This window comes from Polypterus senegalus, chromosome 3 (genome assembly GCF_016835505.1).
Source record: "Polypterus senegalus isolate Bchr_013 chromosome 3, ASM1683550v1, whole genome shotgun sequence".
In the NCBI taxonomy this organism is placed as follows: domain Eukaryota; kingdom Metazoa; phylum Chordata; class Cladistia; order Polypteriformes; family Polypteridae; genus Polypterus; species Polypterus senegalus.
In genome coordinates this window covers 129,300,865-129,321,248 of record NC_053156.1, presented here as the reverse complement: position 1 = coordinate 129,321,248, position 20,384 = coordinate 129,300,865, and the positions used below count along the sequence as shown (strand labels likewise).

Below are 20,384 nucleotides of genomic sequence, written 5' to 3'. Positions count from 1 at the left end.
AGGAGGCAGAAGTAAGAAAAGTCAATAAGTAACGCCGAAGATGCAGAATGATTAAATCACAAATGATAGTAATCATTTTGTACAAGTTCAGTGCTAACTAGGATCTGTCATGCGAGCCGCGTGTTTGACATGCCTGTGTTAAACAATTTAGTCAAGGAAACAGAATGCTTCTGATACATTTTTAAGAAAAGGCTTTTTTTTTATCTGAGAGATTTGCTATTCAAATCCTACTCAAGTTACTGCCATGCTTCGTGACCATACACAATTCAATTATCTGGTTAGATACTACCTTTAAAATGAACCATGTAAATATGCAACAGCTGCTGATGCATAATCCACTTTAATTATACTGTAACTTGCCTTAGGATCTCTTTATTTTATAATTATTTTAACAGCGTTATGCAGCTTATGTTTATGTCTCAATCTAAGTTATTACCACCTAATTCAAGACTCAAGTGAGGCAATAAAATAGGCATTGTTTGTGTTTGAACACAGATTCCATTGCTTCCATTATAATATTCAATTTCATTAAACATCATCAGGCTAATTAACATAAATCATTTATGCTTCTCTATGAGGAGATACATAAGCAGTTAACTACAAAACCATTTCAGCATAAAATTCTAGACTTATTCCCCATGAGTAAAGTAATACTCTTAAACATCTTAAATTTGTATTGATAATAATTATTTTATTTTGTCCCTTGTAAAAAAATAAACTAGGTATTTTTCAAGTTAAGGTCCAGCACAAAGCGTACTACAATACAGGAATATGAACACCTTGTTACAGGAATTGTAGTGTACTATGGATAGAGGTGTGGTATGCAATGAAAGAACAAAAAAATGGGCACACTAGAAATACACACACACCATTCTCAAACCATCTTAATTCAATTCAGTTTCATCAGGCTGGAGTCTTTCCTGGCAAAACTGGGTACAAAAATGGAAATGGCAATGGACAGGGTACCAGCCCATCAAAGGACACACGCACATGTCATAGTGGTATATGGGAGAAAAGCTCATCTAGCCATGGGGACAACATACCCTCTCTGCACCATTTGGATGCAGGATGACTACGCCTTTTACCCTTGAAAGTAATTTATTTCTGGTTACAATTTTTTTTCTTTGCACAACACAAACAGCTTTTAGTATATTCTACATTTAAAAATATGTTTGGCTGGTGTTAAGAGTGACATACAGTAATTGGTGATCATCAATTTCAAGTGTTATATCACATATCAAAATATCACTGAAGAACCAGTCTTAACTGCTGTAGGATTTCACAGTTTAAAGTTTAAATGCATTATTTTTTTCATATTCTAATTCTAGCAGACATGTATTATACTTTCAGATGTAAAAATTCATAAAGGCATTGACTTTTTTTTCAAAGATGTAAAAATTCCCTAGAATATAAACATATCATTGGTTTCACTCTATTTTAGGATTCTAAAGGAATAATTTCTATTTTCTCTACCAAAGAATTTTGTGTTGTTTCCTTTTTTCTGTCAGTTTTTTTCGACCACTGTTCTGTTGCCTCTTCAATGGTATTAGTCATTGGCTTTCCCAGAGTTTCCGGTAGAAATAGAGTCAACACACCAATTACAAAGGCCAAAACTCCAACAATCACCTATGGAAAAAATATATATATATCAATGTTAAGGAGTTAGCTGTGACATCACATGCAAATATAAAGTAAATTTTGTATGTGGCATATGAATATAACTAACCCAATTAAGTACTTAATTTCCTCAATTCATATGTTGTACTACTATGTATTTTCTTTCTAACATACAGTACATAGATAGATAGATAGATAGATAGATAGATAGATAGATAGATAGATAGGCAGCACTCTAGTTGCCTCAAGGAGGACATTTATCGTTTCACAGAAGCTCAATAAATAAATAATATAGCAAACAACAATAATCACTCTCATATACACACCAGAATTACTAAAAAGAAAAGAAAACTTGTAATTTGGCCAAAGCTAACAAGAGCAGTCACAGTTACACTGAAGAATTATAAAGGCGTATTGCTGTTGGTATAATGGAGTCCCTGTAGTGTTTCTTCACACACTTCTGCTGGATGATTTCTTGGCTAAAGGTACTCAATGCTAGTCTGTCAGTGCATCAGATGTGCATTTCTCCAAGTGATATTATCTGGTGTTAACAGTATATTTAAAGTCTGAAGTGTACAGGGTGAATGGAACAGGTGGCAGTACTGTGTGGTGCATACATCAATATCAGAGGCACAGTCTATACATACAATACATAAAATGTAGAAGTAATCACAGTGACATCATTTGAAAGGCCTAACAATTAATTTAATTTTATTATTGGTTATATGATAATTCATTTATCTCTAAATGGTCATACTGAGGTATTGGCACCATAGTCATTCATAGGAAGACATAAGAAAATGATGATGTTTGGCAAAGCTAAAATTCCAATAAAGACCCTTATTTAAGTCAAACAAATTTAGTTTAAAGTCACAGCTGCATAGGCTAACTATTTAAGCCCAGAAAACATTTTACTTTTAGTTTTACTTGCTCTGTGTCACATTTCTACTTACATTTACAATGTTAAATAAAAAGGATATACAAGCGGAATTAGTAAATGGTGGCAAATCAAAAAGCACAGTAGACTGTCAAAACTTTACTGTACATTACCTAACACAAAGCAAAGAGCGGCCATACTTCTAAATTAATCAACTGAGTATTTGTTTTGAAGTCAGTTTATACAGTCATGACTTTTGGAATACCTTTGTTTTAAAAATATTACTTTCTTTTGATAAGAAATGAAAACACAACTGTTTTACATCTATTTATATACTGGTTTGAACATTTGGCATTTGTCAAATATAATTATAAATTATCCTGAAGTTTAGAAAATGTTTCAAATGCCAGTGAACAACTGCAAAACGTAAAATGATATGGTGTTAATATGCTCATTTGTTTCATATTTTAATTTAGCTACATCGTGGTGGATTTAGCACAGTATATAGGATGGACTTATGAAAATATGAAACCTGGTTTTCAACCAAATCATTGCAACACTGCAAAATTATCTTTCATTCAGGCAAAATATGATAAAACCTATATACAAAAACACCTATTCATTTCAGGTTATTTGCTTTAATCCTCTGTCTGGTACTACACTTAATTCAGAATGCGGTAGCTTGACTCATAACTAAACTAAGCAATAACAACTGTGTAATTTCAGTTCATAAACATTTATGGAGACTTTCACTTAAATTTGAAGACATTTTTAAAACTTTCATTTGACATATAGATCTATACGTGTACTTGGTCCCTTCAGTATACAGAACATATTAATGTCTATGCATTAGAGTGCACACTATAATGTCAAGGTCAAGATTTTCAGGGTGACTAGAACTACTTAGATATAATGTCCGAAACTCTGTCTGAGATTCATTATTTTTGCAGAGCTTACTACTGTTGCACCTTCCTGGTGAGACCATTCATATTACATTTTGATTAATTGTGGCAACTGTTGTAATTAGCTGTTACATTATTCTTGTTGACACCAAATGTCACTTTGAATTTACTGCCACTTAGTTCAAAATAGCTCTCTTGAATCGTTTATTAAATTTATTAAAAGCATATCACATTCCATACAATCAAGTCAAACTTAACAAAACTAAAGTCAATTCAACCCCCACCCATGGGAAAGAGAGACAAGCCAACAGCCAGAATAAAAGTTTTCAGAGAAGTAAAGAGAGAAAGGGGGTCTTTTCCCCAAATATAAATGCTTATTCTAAAATGTCATAGATTAGATCCTGCCAGCTTTTAAAAAAATTTGAACAGATCCTAAGTATAAATTTGATTTTTTCCAAGATAAGTGCCAATAGCCAAGTAAAGGCAATTACAGTTTGTCCTTCTCCACTTTAAGTCCATCTGGGAGGACACCAAACACAGCTGTTAATAGGTTAGGAGAGATTTTCACAGAAGGTCTGCCTGATAGGCATTTAAAGAATTTTGTTCAGAATGGTGTTAATTTGGTACATGGCCAAAACTTGTGGCCTAGTGAAGCTTGAGCTCGATTGCAACGTTCACAGGTTGGGTCTTGCCCTGGGAACATTTTGGACAATTTTAAACGTGATAGATCTGCTTGATAAAAAATTTTAAGTGAAATAATTGAATGCTTTGCACATATGTTGCTAGAGTAGATTCTGTGCATGGCTGCCTTCCAGTCTGTTTCTGAAATGTTGAGTAAGAGATCCTTTTCCCACTGTACTATGGAATCTTTAAAAGGAAGGGACTATAAAATATTTTTTATATATTATAGAAATGCTGTTTGAGTCTTCAAAACTGATCAATATCTCTTCTAGAACAGAAATAGGAGGGACTGAGGAAAATTGGACAGATTTTGTTTAGTAAAGTATCTAATTTGGAGATAGTGGAAAAATTGTGTTGATGGGGGACTAAATTTGGAGTGTAATTGTTCACGGGATGCAAAGACATTATTTATATACAAATCCTTAAATGACTTTGAAATGGGAGCTCAAAATGCCTGGGATATATCAGCATCATCAATGACATACCCAGCATCACACCTTGGTTGTATGAATTTAAAATCGTCACTATTAGACATTTTCTTATGACACTATTATCAACAGACTTATTGATCTGCCTGTGTTTATTTTGTTTTTATCCCAGTGTTTTAATTCTTTACTATATATTGGTACTTAGTTAATACTGAATGTTATTTTTGTTTAGTTACACTTTTATTCTCTATGCTTCTAACTGTAAATTGAATTAAATGACAATGTTATTTAAAGAATTCTAAAGATATATAATAAAAGATGTACAGTAAACTCTCGTTTATCGTGGTTAATCCGTTCCAGACTCTACCGCGATAAATGAATTTCCGCGAAGTAGGATTCTTTATTTATAAATCTAATATGTTCACAGTTAGAGCATAGAAAATCTGTTTACAACCTTCTAAATATGTTTTTTTTAACATTATTAGAACCCTCTAGACATGAAATAACACCCTTTAGTCAAAGGTTTAAACTGTGCTCCATGACAAGACAGAGATGGCAGTTCTTTCTCACAATTAAAAGAATGCAAACATATCTTCCTCTTCTTAAAGAAGTGTGTGTCAGGAGCAGAGAATGTCAGAGAGAGAGAGAGAAAAGTAAACAATCAAAAATCAATAGGGCTGTTGGGCTTTTAAGTGGAAGCACCGCGATAAAGCAGCCGCAAGGAAGGGATCAATGTGAAGGTAGTCTTTCAGCATTTTTTAGAGGAGCATCCGTATCTTCTAAGCAAACAGCCTCTGTGCAAACAGCCCCTCTGCTCACACCCCCTCCGTCAGGAGCAGAGAATGTCAGAGAGAGTGAGAGAGGCAGAGAAAAGCAAACAATCAAAAATCAATATGTGCTGTTAGAGCTTTTAAGTGTGTGAAGCACCGCGAGGGAAGCATATCGTATATCAAGGAGTTTTATTTAAAACGTAATACGTGCTCTGATTGGGTAGCTTTTCAGCCATCCGCCAATAGGGTCTCCTGTCTGAAATCAACTGGGCAAACAAACTGAGGAAGCATGTACCATAAATTAAAAGACGCATTGTCCGCAGAAATCTGCGAACCAGTGAAAAATCCGTGATATATATTTAGATATGCTTACATTTAAAATCCGCAATGGAGTGAAGCCGCGAAAGTCGAAGCACGATATAGCGAGGGATCACTGTATTTTGCTCTCCATCAAGACAACAATATCTTACAATTATGGGAGGGTTTACTATTTTTAAATAGCCCACTTGGACTACATATTATCACATATAGCCCCAATCCAATATGTAATCAAAATGGAATATGCCCATCCTGATATCATCTTTTGAGTACTACATTTGAAATATTCTGATTTGCTAGACCATAGATTGTGCGCATTCTTTTATATTTTACTGTACATCTTTACTTTACCTGAGTATTTTTATTAATAATTTGTAACGTATGTATTACAGTGAACCCCCCTTTCAGGGGTAGTAATGTTTACCTCGACCCTTAAAAATTTTTCTTAGTTTTCAAAGTTTATGCTTCGCAGTGGGTTTGAGTTGTTTCCACTGAGTTCCACTTTCACATGTTGTGCTTACATTATGTTCCACTTAGATTTTTAATCCAGAAAAATATTTCTGGTCTGTTATTGTATATATTGACAAATAGTCTTTTTCCTGTTTTAAGAAAGCTGTAAATGTAAAAGTTCATTGTAATTTTTTGAACTTGTTTTCAAATTTTTTATTGTTAAATTCAAAGTAAAAGCAAGTATTTTTTCTCAACATGGTATTCACATATAGGTTCATTTCTGTTTGTCAATTAGGAAAAAAGTGAAGTGTGAATCCAAAAAAATAAGATATAAAATCAAACCCGTTGCACTTCTGATTGCCCAGAGTTACCCAGAAGTTAATTACTTAATGGACAAATAGTAATATTATTATGGTGTCCTAACCTGTAACTTCTACATACTATGCTATTCTAAATTAATACATAGTAATTAACTTGCCTGGGGTAAAAAGGTCCATACAGATGATAGATAGACACAGAATGGGGCAACAACACTTCCGATGCGACACATCATGCTCCCACTTCCAACAGCAAGAGAGCTATAAAAAAGATTTAAATTCAAAACAGGCACTTAATAGTTCTAAATGAAAATATTTATTTACATACAACATAAATGTACAAAATTCCAGTATTACTAGCAATGCAGTGTAAATTGCACTTTAAATACCTGCCACAAGTACGAAAACATTGATACAGCTTCCCAATGCCATATTATCCAGTGCCACATACAGTATATGCTATTAATGATGTGCACATGGTGCTCTCTTTGCAAGTTGTTTCATTAGGCACATTAATAATTGTACAGGGCAAAGCAGCAGGCATCTAAATGTTCAATATATCATTTTTTCTAATTATTTTAATTTTTCAGTTACCTATCTCGGTTCTGTGAAAAAGCCAATTAACTTAGAAAGAACTCTGCACATTTCAAATCATAATAATAATCATGACATTGTTCATGCCAGACCATAAATATTTTTCCATATAGTTTCCTTAAAAAATACAAGTACATATTTGTGTCATATATTGTCTTCAATAACACCCACATTCAATTAATAATTGACACAGCTATCCCAAATATCTTTGGTAATAGGTCAAAAGGCATTACATGGTTTAAGAGTTTTTGTCTTTTTATCTTATCCTTCCCATGTTTATGGAAAGTTTAAATTTTATAGACCAATCATTATATTGCTGACAGACAGATCAAACTCCCATTAACTATTACTTATGTTATCAACTTCGTAAATTCATCACTTCTTATTTTAATCTGGTTTGGATGTGTTTTCTTAAATAGTAATCAAGATTTTGACTTTTTTTTGGGGGGTCTTTCAAGCATGGTTTTTCTGAATTTGTTAATTATCCTTTGTATGCCAGGCCTTGAAAAGCAAGTGATGTGCTATGGGCTTATCTCACCCATGCTAAGTAAGAGACCTAGCTGCTAAATAAATAGAAAGCTCTACTTACAGTATAGCCTTGAGTGAACTGTCAATCCTTGCAATATATTATATAATCTATAAAAGGCCATCTCAAAAACCAAAGTAATTTAATCTCTGTGTAAAACAAATTTGCTATAATTTCAAGAAAAAAAATCCTTATGTTCATATCTAATCATGACCACTTCTCTCAGTTAATTTTACCTTCCTCTAGAAAATTATTATAAAAAAAATGTATTCAGTCCCTTACCGTATAACAGTGGGATACAGCTCACACGTGTACAAGTAAATGAGGCCAAAGGCTATTGCAATAGCAAACTTTCCAGTCATGCTTAATACAATCACCAATGTTTCACTTGTCTGTAAAAAGGGCACAGAAACACATTTACCTTTTTTGCTATTACAGTAGCTCTATTATTTAATAATGTTATAAATTATAATAATCATTAACTGATTCCTAAATTCAGAATTGTACGTATGATTTCACTTAGTTATCCTGCTTCACAGCCTTTCTCTTAGTACTAAATACTGTACAGTGTAAAAAAAAAGAATCTTCCACTGTTACAGTAAATACATACTTAAGGTTATTTCTTGCTTTTTTGCTCTTTATTTTTTTGCTTTTCTAAATAACAGTATAATTACCAGAAAAAATACTGTGAGCCTAGTAATTTCTTTACTTATTTTAAAATGTCACAGAATAAAGAAGTCATTGTTCAAAATCATCCTTATGCCTAGGTAAGCAGGCTTTCAAGGGAAGAATGATAAATATGTTTTCCAGTATATGGAAAATGCCTGAACATCTACCAGATAGATTCAAATCTAATGACACATACTGACAGCAATAAGCTGAAAGGAATGCTAAGGCTTAAGTGACAATGCAAAAATTATATCAAAGAGCAAGAAATAGTAATGGCCCTTGAATCACTGGAACACAAGGCATTGTGAACATTATTTTCACAACAATAGGGAATGTTTCACTGAATGTTAACATCACCTTATTTCTCTTTGAATGTCGCTAGAAGCCATTTAACAGGAATACGCAATAAACCATGGCATGTTCTACCCTTCTACTCTACTGATAAGAAGTTTGTTTCTTGTGGTGAACTGATGCTTTTGATTTAGTTTACAACAGTAAATTGTTTTGATTTGTTATTTTAAATTACAGATCATTTTAGTGAGTTATGCCACTAAAAAAGCTATAAAGTGTGAGTCATATGCACAGAAAAGAAAACTATTCAAACATGGATTTACAGAGAAGATGTCCATTATAAAATCTACATCTTTTGGAAGGCTTCATGGTTGCAAATATAGTATAAGCTGCCAAAAACTGAACCCATCCACCCACCCATTAATTTCTTAACTTGGTTAATCTAGTATAGATTTGAGGGACCAGAGTGTATTCAGTCGCTAGGTAGGAATCAGAGAGCAGTGAGGCATCAGTGCTAACCACCATGCCCATTCTCCACAAAAAAATATAATAGCCCCCAAACCGCAACTTACACTGTGCAAGTAAGAAATTAAAGTTTAGCAACACTAATGAAACTTAAAATAAAATATGTATAAAAACTAAACTCGGCCAAAATTTTCAAATAAAATTATACATCCATTAATACAACAAATACATATACAGCAAATAACCATTACAGGCATAATAATTATAAACATGAATTTTAACTATATATACTAACACAATATTGTATATACAGTATTACAATAAAAATGTTAAAATTTTATGATGATTAGTAATGTAACAATTTAGTTTAGAGCTGAATTATTAAAACAACATTATAAATGTTCTCGGCCATAACAACCTTTCAAAATCAAAACAAAGGTTTGCATTTTAATGTAAATAAATAAATAAATAATGGAAACATTTTTAACTAATGAAAATAATGCAGCTATATAGAAGGAAACACCTCTTTTTCAGTGTATATGTAATGCTTGCTGTTTAAATATGCATGGTTCACCAAGATATTATAAATATTTTGTATTATACTAAAATATATGTTTAAGGTTGTTTGAAATTACCTCAAGTTAAAATCATGAATGATGCCCACTCAGAACGAGACTGTATTAGGACTTGAATTACATATACCTGAAGTACTAAAAAATTAACACTTATAGAACTAAAAAAAAAATAATTGACCCACACTGTTCTGGTTGAATAGCAAAATTAAATTAAGACCTTTTTAGATACTTGGGAAAACATTTTCTCTTTCTCTGTGTCTTTTTTTTCTATGTAACAATTTCCAAAAGTGTGTAGCTGTAAATTGACCTAAATGTGTCTTCTTGGGAGTGCCAGGGCACAGGCATCACAATGCACTGTCTAAGGCTGTCTCTTCCTCTTTTGCTCAAAAATACTTAATTAGGCTTAAGGAACCCATTACCCCATAATGGAATAAAATGAGTGTTTAAGTCAAGCAAAATCATAAATTTAAATAGTATGACCTGTGATTTATGCACTAACCAAACCACCTAAAAAAACTACAGAAATATGTGGCTTTGTGTTAATACTTAATAGTATCATGACGGATGCATAAGTGGTTTGTGTCTGAATTATGTTAGTAAAAAATAATTTGAAATAAGTTTGTTTTGGAAGCTATGAACATTTGACAAATTCTATAAACAGAATCAGTGAATTATCTGTACCTGGGGCACTACAGTAATTAGTCCACATGCTACTCCACTGAGTATAAGTGATGGTGCCAGTATGTTTCTTCTTCCTAGTTTGTCCATCGCAAAACAGGCAACAATATAGGAAGGAAGCTCCACAGCCCCTGTCAATTGAAAAACTGAACATTTTTAGGGTGGTGATAGTCATGCCATACCTAATTGGCAAACAACAGGAACAACATTGTAGTTTTCCTAAATTATTTGTAGTCAATAGAAAACAAAAGGAAAAAAGACAAAATTGAATAATAATTAGACCAAACATGAACAAATCACAACATTTTGGCAGTTTCTATATAAATGTTTGCGTTGCAAAAATAACTTTTTAACCATCAAAGGCAAATTAAATGGTAATCATATATGTAATGTAACTTCTGTATTCATGTTTTTTGTTGCATAGGTTTTGTTGCAATCTAATAAACTAGCACTCTCAAACTTAGTTTTTGGAACCCCATCTGTGTTCCAACCAATTTCACTGTTTAGTTGGGCTCCTCGTCAAATTACACAACCGGTTACATTCCTGTTTCTTTGTTTTGGGATCAATTTATTAAGTACAAAACTAAGTTTGATAATTTTTATTAGTATGTAGCAAGTATTTATGAATGTTACATGGGGTTAATTTAGTGTTGTTTTAGTTTTGTTGTTTTATAAGTTTGTTTTTAAGATTTTCATCATCATCATAAGCATCATATATTTTATCCTGCTTTTCCAGGTGTTGTAGCTTTTTATCCATCATTTATTAATGACCACATTTGTAAGTCTGATGCTGAAGTAGCTGCAATCTTTCAGCATTTGGTGTCTTTTGTCTGTGTTGCTCATTGTTAATTATCTTTTTTGATACAATTAAAAGAGCAGAATACATAAAAAAGGAAAATTAACAGGAAAACAACAGAACACAGTGAAGCATTTAAAGTTACAGCCGAATTACAAATATTTTCAGATGTCTTATAAATGTAAAGATCACGCTGCTGTGCTTTTTTGAAAGCAGAGTAAAAGAAAAGAAAAAAAGACAAATTGAATGAGATCAGTTTGAGGGAAAAAGACTCACTGATTGTGAAACTGTCTGGAACAAAAATGTGCAGCTGCATGGGGTCCCCAGGACTCATTTTTAGAATCACTGTAATTGTCTATGTGGAGACAGCACATCTCCCAGAGCTTTTTGTGGTATTCCCTGGGTCCACCTTTTTCTTTTGACATTCCAAAGATGTGCAGCTTAGGATCAGTCAGTGTGTCTACATGCACACACACACACACGTATTTGGTTTATGCGAATAACCAGATTAAGGCAGAAACCTGGTTTCTTAATAATCTGTGTTTACATGTGCAAGAATTTGGGACGGATTGGTGGCTGTGAGGCTAAAGATTTGCGCTGGTATCCTGAAGGTTGCCAGTTTGAATCCCTGTCACTGCCAAAAAGAGGTCCTACTCTGCTCTTAACCTTCAATTGCTCCAGGGGTGCTGTACAATGGCTGACCCTGCGCTCTGACTCCAAGGGGTATGCGAAAACTAACAAATTCCTAATACTGTACAAGAAATTGTATAAGGCGAAATAAAGAACAAAAAAAAAATCTTCTGCAGTTCTTTGGCAAAATGCTTCACCAACATCATTTAAACTGTGCAAAAAAAACAATTAAAATGTCATCATCGGCCAATGTGAATTTCAAAATATGCATTACGCCTGTGATAATTTTCTTGTGTTTTATGAATATATTTAGTCATATTGCCTCTTTACAGATTTCTGTTACTGGATTGATAACAGCAAAGTCTTTTCTGCTTGGCTGTGCGAATGAGCCATGCTAAGGACCTGCTACATGTGTTTACTGACTTACATCTAGTGCTGCTACAATACTAACAACACAGGTATTTTGTCTTCAGGAAAATAACAATTACATTAGGTTACTCATTACTTTAAAAAATAATCGGACTTGGCAATGTATATTATGTTTACCATGTCACTGCTTTCGAGATTGTGTTGCTGAGTTTAGCCCTGTACATTCAGTTCAATGACATAAACTTTGTGATTTCTGAAATATTGAGATAGATTATTTTAACCAGGAGAGGGAATAATGCTATCATCTGAATATTTGCCTCTAGAAATGTTTTTTGTTTACTCTTCTACCCATGCCTGCTGAAAGCATGTGCAAAGCTAATACATGCGCAGACTACTGATTTCTGTGAATAAATGGGATATTGAAGCACGTTAAACGTGCTAATTGTCAGTACTAGAATAACTGAATGTGTTTGTTTACATGAGCATGTTCTGTCCAGACCATAATTGAATTAAAAAGGTTCAAAACTATTGAATGGGTTTGTTAAGACAGAATGTTCCTTTAGTAATCCCATTTCAGTTATCTGTCAGTGTTTTTGTAAATAATGCAGTCTAGTCTCTTACAACTATGATTCATTTATTTCAGTTTCAGAAGGCTTCAGCTAAGAACGACACTCTGTAAAGGCATTTTGAGTAGTTGTGCAGTAAGCCATATTATAAACCTAGAAGTGTAAATGAATTAAAAACCTTAGAGGGCATGTGCACAAGTTTGCCTTTGAGGCTATATAATTTAAAAATTGTTAAAACAGTGACATCAAAAACAAAACAAAAAACCAATGACAAAATAGTGGATGTTGGATGATTAGAGAGTGGTCCATCTTTTGGAAAGTGCATATGCCTTTTAACATAAAACGTATTCCTTCAAACATATATCAGTACATGAATACACAGAATTTGACCTACAATGGATTAAAATTAAAAAATACATAATATAATTGGATTGAGTGTTTGCTGTTTATGTCTTCTTTTTGGATTTAGATTTAAAATAATACATACCACTAAAGCATAAGACAAATTTATACCCTTATCTGTCCTTGGCAGATTTAATAATATGAATAGGAAGATAATAAACAAATTTTAATGACAGATTTTTACATTGGTGAAAAACTATTTTAATAGACACTGAATCAATGTTATATTTATAGAAGACTTGTTAACAAAGCCAACCAGAAACACTTCTGTCTTCATCAGTAGTAAACCATAAAAACACATAAAATACATACATAAAATAATATTTAGCCACATTGTATAATTCTCAGATTTTCTATTTGTGGGCCATTCAATGCAAAACATGTGTATAGATGAACAGTTTACATTTTTCTGCTTATGTTCAATGTGGCTTTGCCTTCCTGGAGATTGTGTGCAGAACCTATGCCCCACTGAACATTAATAAATGTAAATGATACAATGATAAAGAAATAAATAACTAATATTTTTTCTGATATGTTATCTTTTTCCTTTTTTAGAATGAGGGTGAGGTTTATTTAACAAACAAGAGCATGCCTACCTTATTGCTGAAATTCTGTTTCTCTTTTCATTGACCACATTAGAAGTCACACTGGAGTTTCTCACTGTACATACTAGTGCACAGGGGCTGATAGGAACTTGTGTTCTATTTTGAGGGAGAGGGTGTGACATATCTGGCACTTTATAGATCCAGTTCAGTTATGGAGAAAATGCACTTTTTCTGAAGTCAGGGAAATGCTGGATTAACTGTGGTCATACTAAAAGTTTGTATCATACATAAATAAAAATCTTGTGTCATGCAAACCACTCATGGAGGTTGTGGCCCTGCCCTTTGAAGCCTGTCAGCTCTGAAGACAACACCTTTGAATTTTTCTTTTCCAGGATGATGTAAAGGTACTCATACATCTTTGACATTTATTAAGTTTCTACAATATAGTTTCTACAAGTTCAATCGAAAATTTGCTGAAAAATGCCCAAAAAACATGGAACATGCTTGAAAAACTCTTCCAAAACTCAATTAAAATACTTAAAATATGCCAGAAAACACTGGAAATTTACAATTCCGGTGTGAATGAGCCCACAGAGTGTTAGAGAGAAAAGAGATTACCAGTGAGGTCTGCTGGGTTGATAGATTGAGGGCCCTGTCCACAACATAAGCAGGGTATCCTCTATTCATGAACAAACTCTTCATTCTGAGTGCTTCATTACAGAAGTCATCATCATTGCTACAGAGTCTGCAGAATTTAGGGAACCATCAGAGGTAGAGAGGTAGAGTGTTTAGTGTGCTGGGGATGAAAGAAGCTGTAAAGAAGGCAACTGTTTGAGTTAGTTGGCTTGTAATAGATAAAGGTTTTAGGTTCCAGAAAAGCTGACAGAATGATTGATGTCAACGAATGACTCAAGGACTGTGTTTCTAATGTGGATGTGAGCAACACTGGACCACCACAAGGAACAGCTCTATCTTGTTTTCTGTTCATTATATCAATATGCTCTTAAAGAAAGCATGAACAGATATGGGACACACTCTCAACCCACTGAAGGTAGTAGTGGAAGAGAGAATGAAGACAATACACAACAAGAATACACTTTTATTGTGCCTCACTATGACTACTCTCTTGTCATAATCCAGGATAGATGTTTTTATCTTTTTTGTAATTTGTGTTTATGTGCTTCAGGGGATTGTTGTTTGTTCTACTATTACTATATTTCTTGAGCTTCTATAAAAGTGGAATTTCCCTTTTGGACAAATAAAGCACTGTCTATCTGTCTAACTATTCTACCGTATATACTCGTGGATAAGTTCTCCCACGGATAAGTCTGGACTTGATTTTACAGTATAATTTCTGGTATTTTATAATGACGGTTATATAAATCGAATGCGGAAAACTCATGCAATTGGTACATAATTGGGATCATGACATACTAACGCCCACCTGAGAGAGTAACCACAATGCGCACAGCATTTTTTTCTATGTGGGTGCGGCAATGCGCTGTATCAGCACGTGCTCCTAACTCCTCTCTCTCTCTCTCTATCTCTCTATTGTGCCTACGAGACCATGCGGTAATTTCAAACTATTCCGAAGCAACGTTTGCACTGATTTGTGTTTTTTGTATCTCACACCCTCATACACCATAAGAGCTTCCCTTATCTACGATGAAGCGTTCGATCAGAAGAAAATATGAAGCTGGTTTTAAATTAAACGTCATTGAAGTAGCGAAAGAAATTGGTAACTAAGCTGCTGTAACAAAATTCGATGCATCTGAGAAGCTGACGCAAGATTGGAGGAGGCAAGAAGATGTAAAAAAAAAATTTTAATTAAGCGTCGTATTTTTGAACGGGTGTATAAGTCAGGGTCTGATTTTATGATCGATTTTTTGTGTTTCAAGACCCGATTTAAATGCGAGTATATATGGTATCTATTCTGCAACTGAACAACTGAAATATAAGTGAGTGTTCCAGGCAATTATAGAGCAACTGAGCAGACCAAAGGGCAGCTGACGTAATCATATTTAAGGGGATATCATTTCTCACAGGAAAGTATGGCAACACAAAGCTCTCCAAGCATGACTTAGTTAGTGGAATCTATCCAGAAATTTGTCACCTGTTCTCAGAGGAAGAACAGAATGAGATAATGAAGGATATGACAAAGTGATTTAGGAATTGAAAGTACTTCACAAATGGTACTGGTTTGATGAGTCAGTAAACTGTATGGTGAAACCAAAGTGAAGTCATGAGCATTAGCATTATGAATATATGTCTGACAGTCAGGGCATTTTGGATACAGAGAGGAGATATGCAGGTAGAACTAAATGACCTTTACAACATATTGTAAAGAAACCACTGGGATCCAATATATTAATGTCCATGTTAATTTTGAAATTTTTGAATATGTCACCTCAATCTCACTTTGCTTAAACTTTAAGGATTCAACTACTTCAATCTTTTTTCATACCTCATACACCCCACAGTTCAGGACTTTCTCTAGTGCTGCTATGATTTTTTTAATACAGAGACCTAAACTGCACACAGTATATTCCAGATGAGACTTCACATATGCATTGGCTGGCTTAAGCATAACCATACTTGACTTCTATTCTACGCCTACTATGTAAATTAATTTAGTTTTAGACTCTTAACTAGCAAAATACCTGCGCTTCGCAGCGGAGAAGTAGTGTGTTAAAGAAGTTATGAAAAAGAAAAGGAAACATTTAAAAAAAAACATAACATGACTGTCAATGTAAGTGTTTTGTCACTGTTATGAGTGTTGCTGTCATATATATATATATATGTATATATATATATATATATATAGCAAAATACCCGCACTTCACAGCGATGTCGTGTGTTAAAGAAGTTATGAAAAAGAAAAGGAAACATTTTAAAAATAACGTAACATGATTGTCAAAGTAATTGTTTTGTGTATTTGGCGGCAGCGTCACGAAGTTGTTTTCGTCTAGCTGCATCAGAAAATGTACCACGACGTTTGACACTCCTCCTTTTTACTGTTTTCTCACATCTTGGATTGCTGCTGTCATAATTGGTTTGAGTCTACATATATATATATATATACATACATATATACATATATATATACATACCTATCTACATCATATATACACACACATACACACACACAAATTATATATATGTGTGTGTGTGTGTGTGTGTGTGTGTGTATATGTATATACAATGTAGATAGGTGTGTGTGTGTGTATATATATATATATATATACACATACATACAAACATACACACAGGTATATATATGTGTATATATATGTATGTGTCTATATGTGTGTGTATACAGTCATGTGAAAACATTAGGACACCCTTTGAAAGCATGTGGTTTTTTGTAACATTTTTAATAAATGGTTATTTCATCTCCGTTTCAACAATACAGAGAGATTAAAGTAATCCAACTAAACAAAGAAAACTGAAGAAAAGTCTGAAAAAGATCTTCTGTAAATGTCATTCTACAAAAATGCCTATTCTAACTGAGGAAAAAGATAGGACACCCTCACATGTATTCCCTCTTAAATTGGCTCAGATCTCACACAGGTATATCACACCAGGTGCACATAATTAGTAGATCGTTACTCTGCATGTTGAATGAGGCTTGCCCTATTTAAACCTCAGACATTTAGTTTGGTGTGCTCCTGACTGTTGAAGTGAGAGTGAGCACCATGGTGAGAACAAAAGAGCTGTCAGAGGACTTCAGAAAAAAGATTGTAGCAGCCTATGAGTCTGGGAAGGGATTTAAAAAGATCTCAAAAGATTTTGAAATCAGCCATTCCACTGTCCGGAAGATAGTCTACAAGTGGAGGGCTTTCAAAACAACTGCCAACATGCCCAGGACTGGTCGCCCCAGCAAGTTCACCCCAAGAGCAGACCGCAAGATGCTAAAAGAGGTCTCCAAAAACCCTAAAGTGTCATCTCGAGAACTACAGCAAGCTCTGGCTACTGTTGATGTAGAAGTACATGCCTCTACAATCAGAAAGAGACTGTACAAGTTTAACTTGCATGGGAGGTGTGCAAGGAGGAAACCTTTGCTTTCCAAGAGAAACATCGAGGCCAGACTGACATTTGCCAGAGATAAAGTTGACAAAGACCAGGACTTCTGGAATAATGTTCTTTGAACAAGAACCGTCTCACTGCAGTTATTTCAGCCAAAGGAGGTAACACTCGCTATTAGGGGCAAGGGTGTCCTATCTTTTTCCTCAGTTAGAATAGGCATTTTTGTAGAATGACATTTACAGAAGATCTTGAAAAGACTTTTCTTCAGTTTTCTTTGTTTAGTTGGATTACTTTAATCTCTCTGTATTGTTGAAACGGAGATGAAATAACCATTTATTAAAAATGTTACAAAAAACCACATGCTTTCAAAGGGTGTCCTAATGTTTTCACATGACTGTAGCTTTGGTCACTGAGTGCAAGGGAAAAATAATAAAATGTAGTCTATAAGTTATTAAACAGTAAACCATTAACATTTTAAGAAGTACAGGTACATTGAGCACTACTGGAGTGGTTGCGGGTAAACTACATTTTAAAGACGGTGCAACAGAACAGGTAAGTAGTACTAACAGCAGCTAAAATGTATATGGATCATCTCTCGGTAGTTGATCCCTTTTGAAAGGCACTACACAACGGCTGTGGTATAGAAATTACATTTTCTATGTGAATGTCCAAATTTCTGCCTCTGGTAATGTGCCTTACCGTCATTACCAGCAGTTAACGAAAATTAGTTTTGTGTCCTCTGCAGTGTTAAGAGAGAAAGGCTTTGGTTTGGGATAAAAGGAAAAAAGGTGTAAAGAAAGGAAAGTTATCTTTTTCTTTTATATAGTATAGAGAGATGTGTTCGCTGACAATATGAGCACCTTTTGGGGACCGTCGTGGTGGGTCTTGTGTAGACTGGTGAGACGTCTCTGCCATTAATCGGCTGTGATGGCACTGTCAGTCCTCCACTCCTGTGCGTGTCTTCATAATCCGAGCTGATGACCTCATAATCGTATTCGTGCAAAATAAAGTGTGAATCGCCTTAATATTAGTTTGCCGCAGTGTAGAAAAGGGGTCCCGTGTTTGCACTTGTCTGGGCTATAGCTCAGGGGAAGGATGAAAAAAATTAAAGTGCTCACTTTGACTTAAGGCAGAAGCGCAGTCAGCGTCTCAAAGGCCGGCACAGCTATGCGGCGGCGCCGCTGCTCGACTTTCGCTGGGCAGGAGACCCCATTTTTTGCAGACTCGTTCACGTGATCAAAAGTCTCAGCGCTCTTTGGAGATCATTATATATATATATATATATATATATATATATATATATATATATATATATATATACCCTCGCAGCGGAGAAGTAGTGTGTTAAAGAAGTAATGAAAAAGAAAAGGAAACATTTTAATAATAATGTAACATGATTGACATTGTCATGAGTGTTGCTGTCATATATATGCCTGCCTGAATAAGTCACCCTCGCTTCGCTCTTACTTTTTTACTGTTCATTTAATCATGGCTAGTGGCGGAAAAATTATAAAATGGAAGGAGGATTACACTGAGTATGGCTTTACCAAAACAATTATTGATGGCGACTCGATTATTCATAAAGCTTCAATTGGTGATCTGTTTTTCTGTGTTAACCTTATATTTTTTCATACTTCTTCTCAAACCAAGGGGGTGCGAGGGTAAAATGAATCGAGAAGAAAAGGAAACATTTTAAAAATAACGTAACACGATTGTCAATGTAACCTTTTGTAAGTAGTGCCTGGAGGATTCGGAGTGTGGAGAAACTCTAGAGACAGCGTGTGTATTAACTTGTGGATTTTTCTGTGAGTATTTGGTGGCAGTGTGACGAAGTTGCTTTGGAAGACGGCGTTAGCCGCGGAGCTCAGCTCAGAGCAAAATGAGGTTAATAGGAGGGAAGATGATGACGTCACTCCTCCACCCGCCTTAACTGTCAATCCCCTCACAAACACAGTCTCTCAGAATTTGCATAAGCACAGCCTTTGACCAGCAATTTGAACTTAGTTAGAAAAAAAACTGTCGTTTTACCCTGCGACCTCTCATTAAATCTTGTACCCCGGATTAGCCGTGGGCATGACAAACGCCAGCGGAAGCCTGTCTATGAACTTAATTTAAACTTTAAGTTTACACCGTGATTTGTTTCAGAAGTATCTGCAAGCATGAATATTCTTGTAGAGTATGTGTCACTCGCTCGCTTCTTATTGTTTCGCTGCCTTCTCAATTGTATAATGCATGTTTTCTTGTTGTAGCTCTTCCTAGTTTTCTACGTAATGCGTTGACAGTCAGTTCACGTGATTACGTGGGAGGCGTGATGATGTCACACAAAACCACGCCCCCCACGGCCATCGAGCTCAACTCCATTACATTATATGGAGAAAAATAGCTTCCAGTTATGACCATTACGCGTAGAATTTCGAAATGAAATCTACCCAACTTTTGTAAGTAAGCTGTAAGGAATGAGCCTGCCAAATTTCAGCCTTCTACCTACACGGGAAGTTGGAGAATTAGTGATGAGTCAGTGAGTGAGTGAGTGAGTCAGTCAGTGAGTCAGTGAGTCAGTGAGTCAGTCAGTCAGTGTGGGCTTTGTCTTTTATTAGTATAGATTGCATTTGTACACAGTATAGATGGTGACAAGTAAACTATGACTCCAAGGTCCTTCTCATTAGATGTACTTTCAGCTTTCAGACCCAAATTTTGTATTCAAATCTTACATTTGTATTCCTACTTGTACAACCCCAAATCAGAAAAGGTCATTGACGGTATGGAAAATACCAATTAAAAAATGCAGTTTTATTTCATTGCAGACAGCATGAAACCAACATATTTCATGTTTTGTCTGATCGACTTCATTTCATTTGTTAATATACATCAATTCCTGCATTTCTGGCATGC

The 20,384-nt window shown here is 34.6% G+C and overlaps 1 protein-coding gene across 1 annotated transcript in view; it reads right to left on the bottom strand.

Moving 5' to 3' along the window:
• Window positions 1-670: 670 nt before the first annotated feature.
• Window positions 671-20,384, bottom strand: part of slc22a16 (solute carrier family 22 member 16) — a 36,498-nt gene continuing 16,784 nt past the window's right edge. Inside the window, exons 5-8 of the mRNA XM_039747926.1 lie at window positions 10,162-10,289; window positions 7,763-7,872; window positions 6,522-6,621; window positions 671-1,626 (exon numbers count right to left, since the gene is read on the bottom strand). Coding sequence (XP_039603860.1) covers window positions 1,438-1,626; window positions 6,522-6,621; window positions 7,763-7,872; window positions 10,162-10,289 — 527 coding nt within the window. The 3' untranslated portion in view covers window positions 671-1,437. The remainder of the gene's footprint in view (window positions 1,627-6,521; window positions 6,622-7,762; window positions 7,873-10,161; window positions 10,290-20,384) is intronic.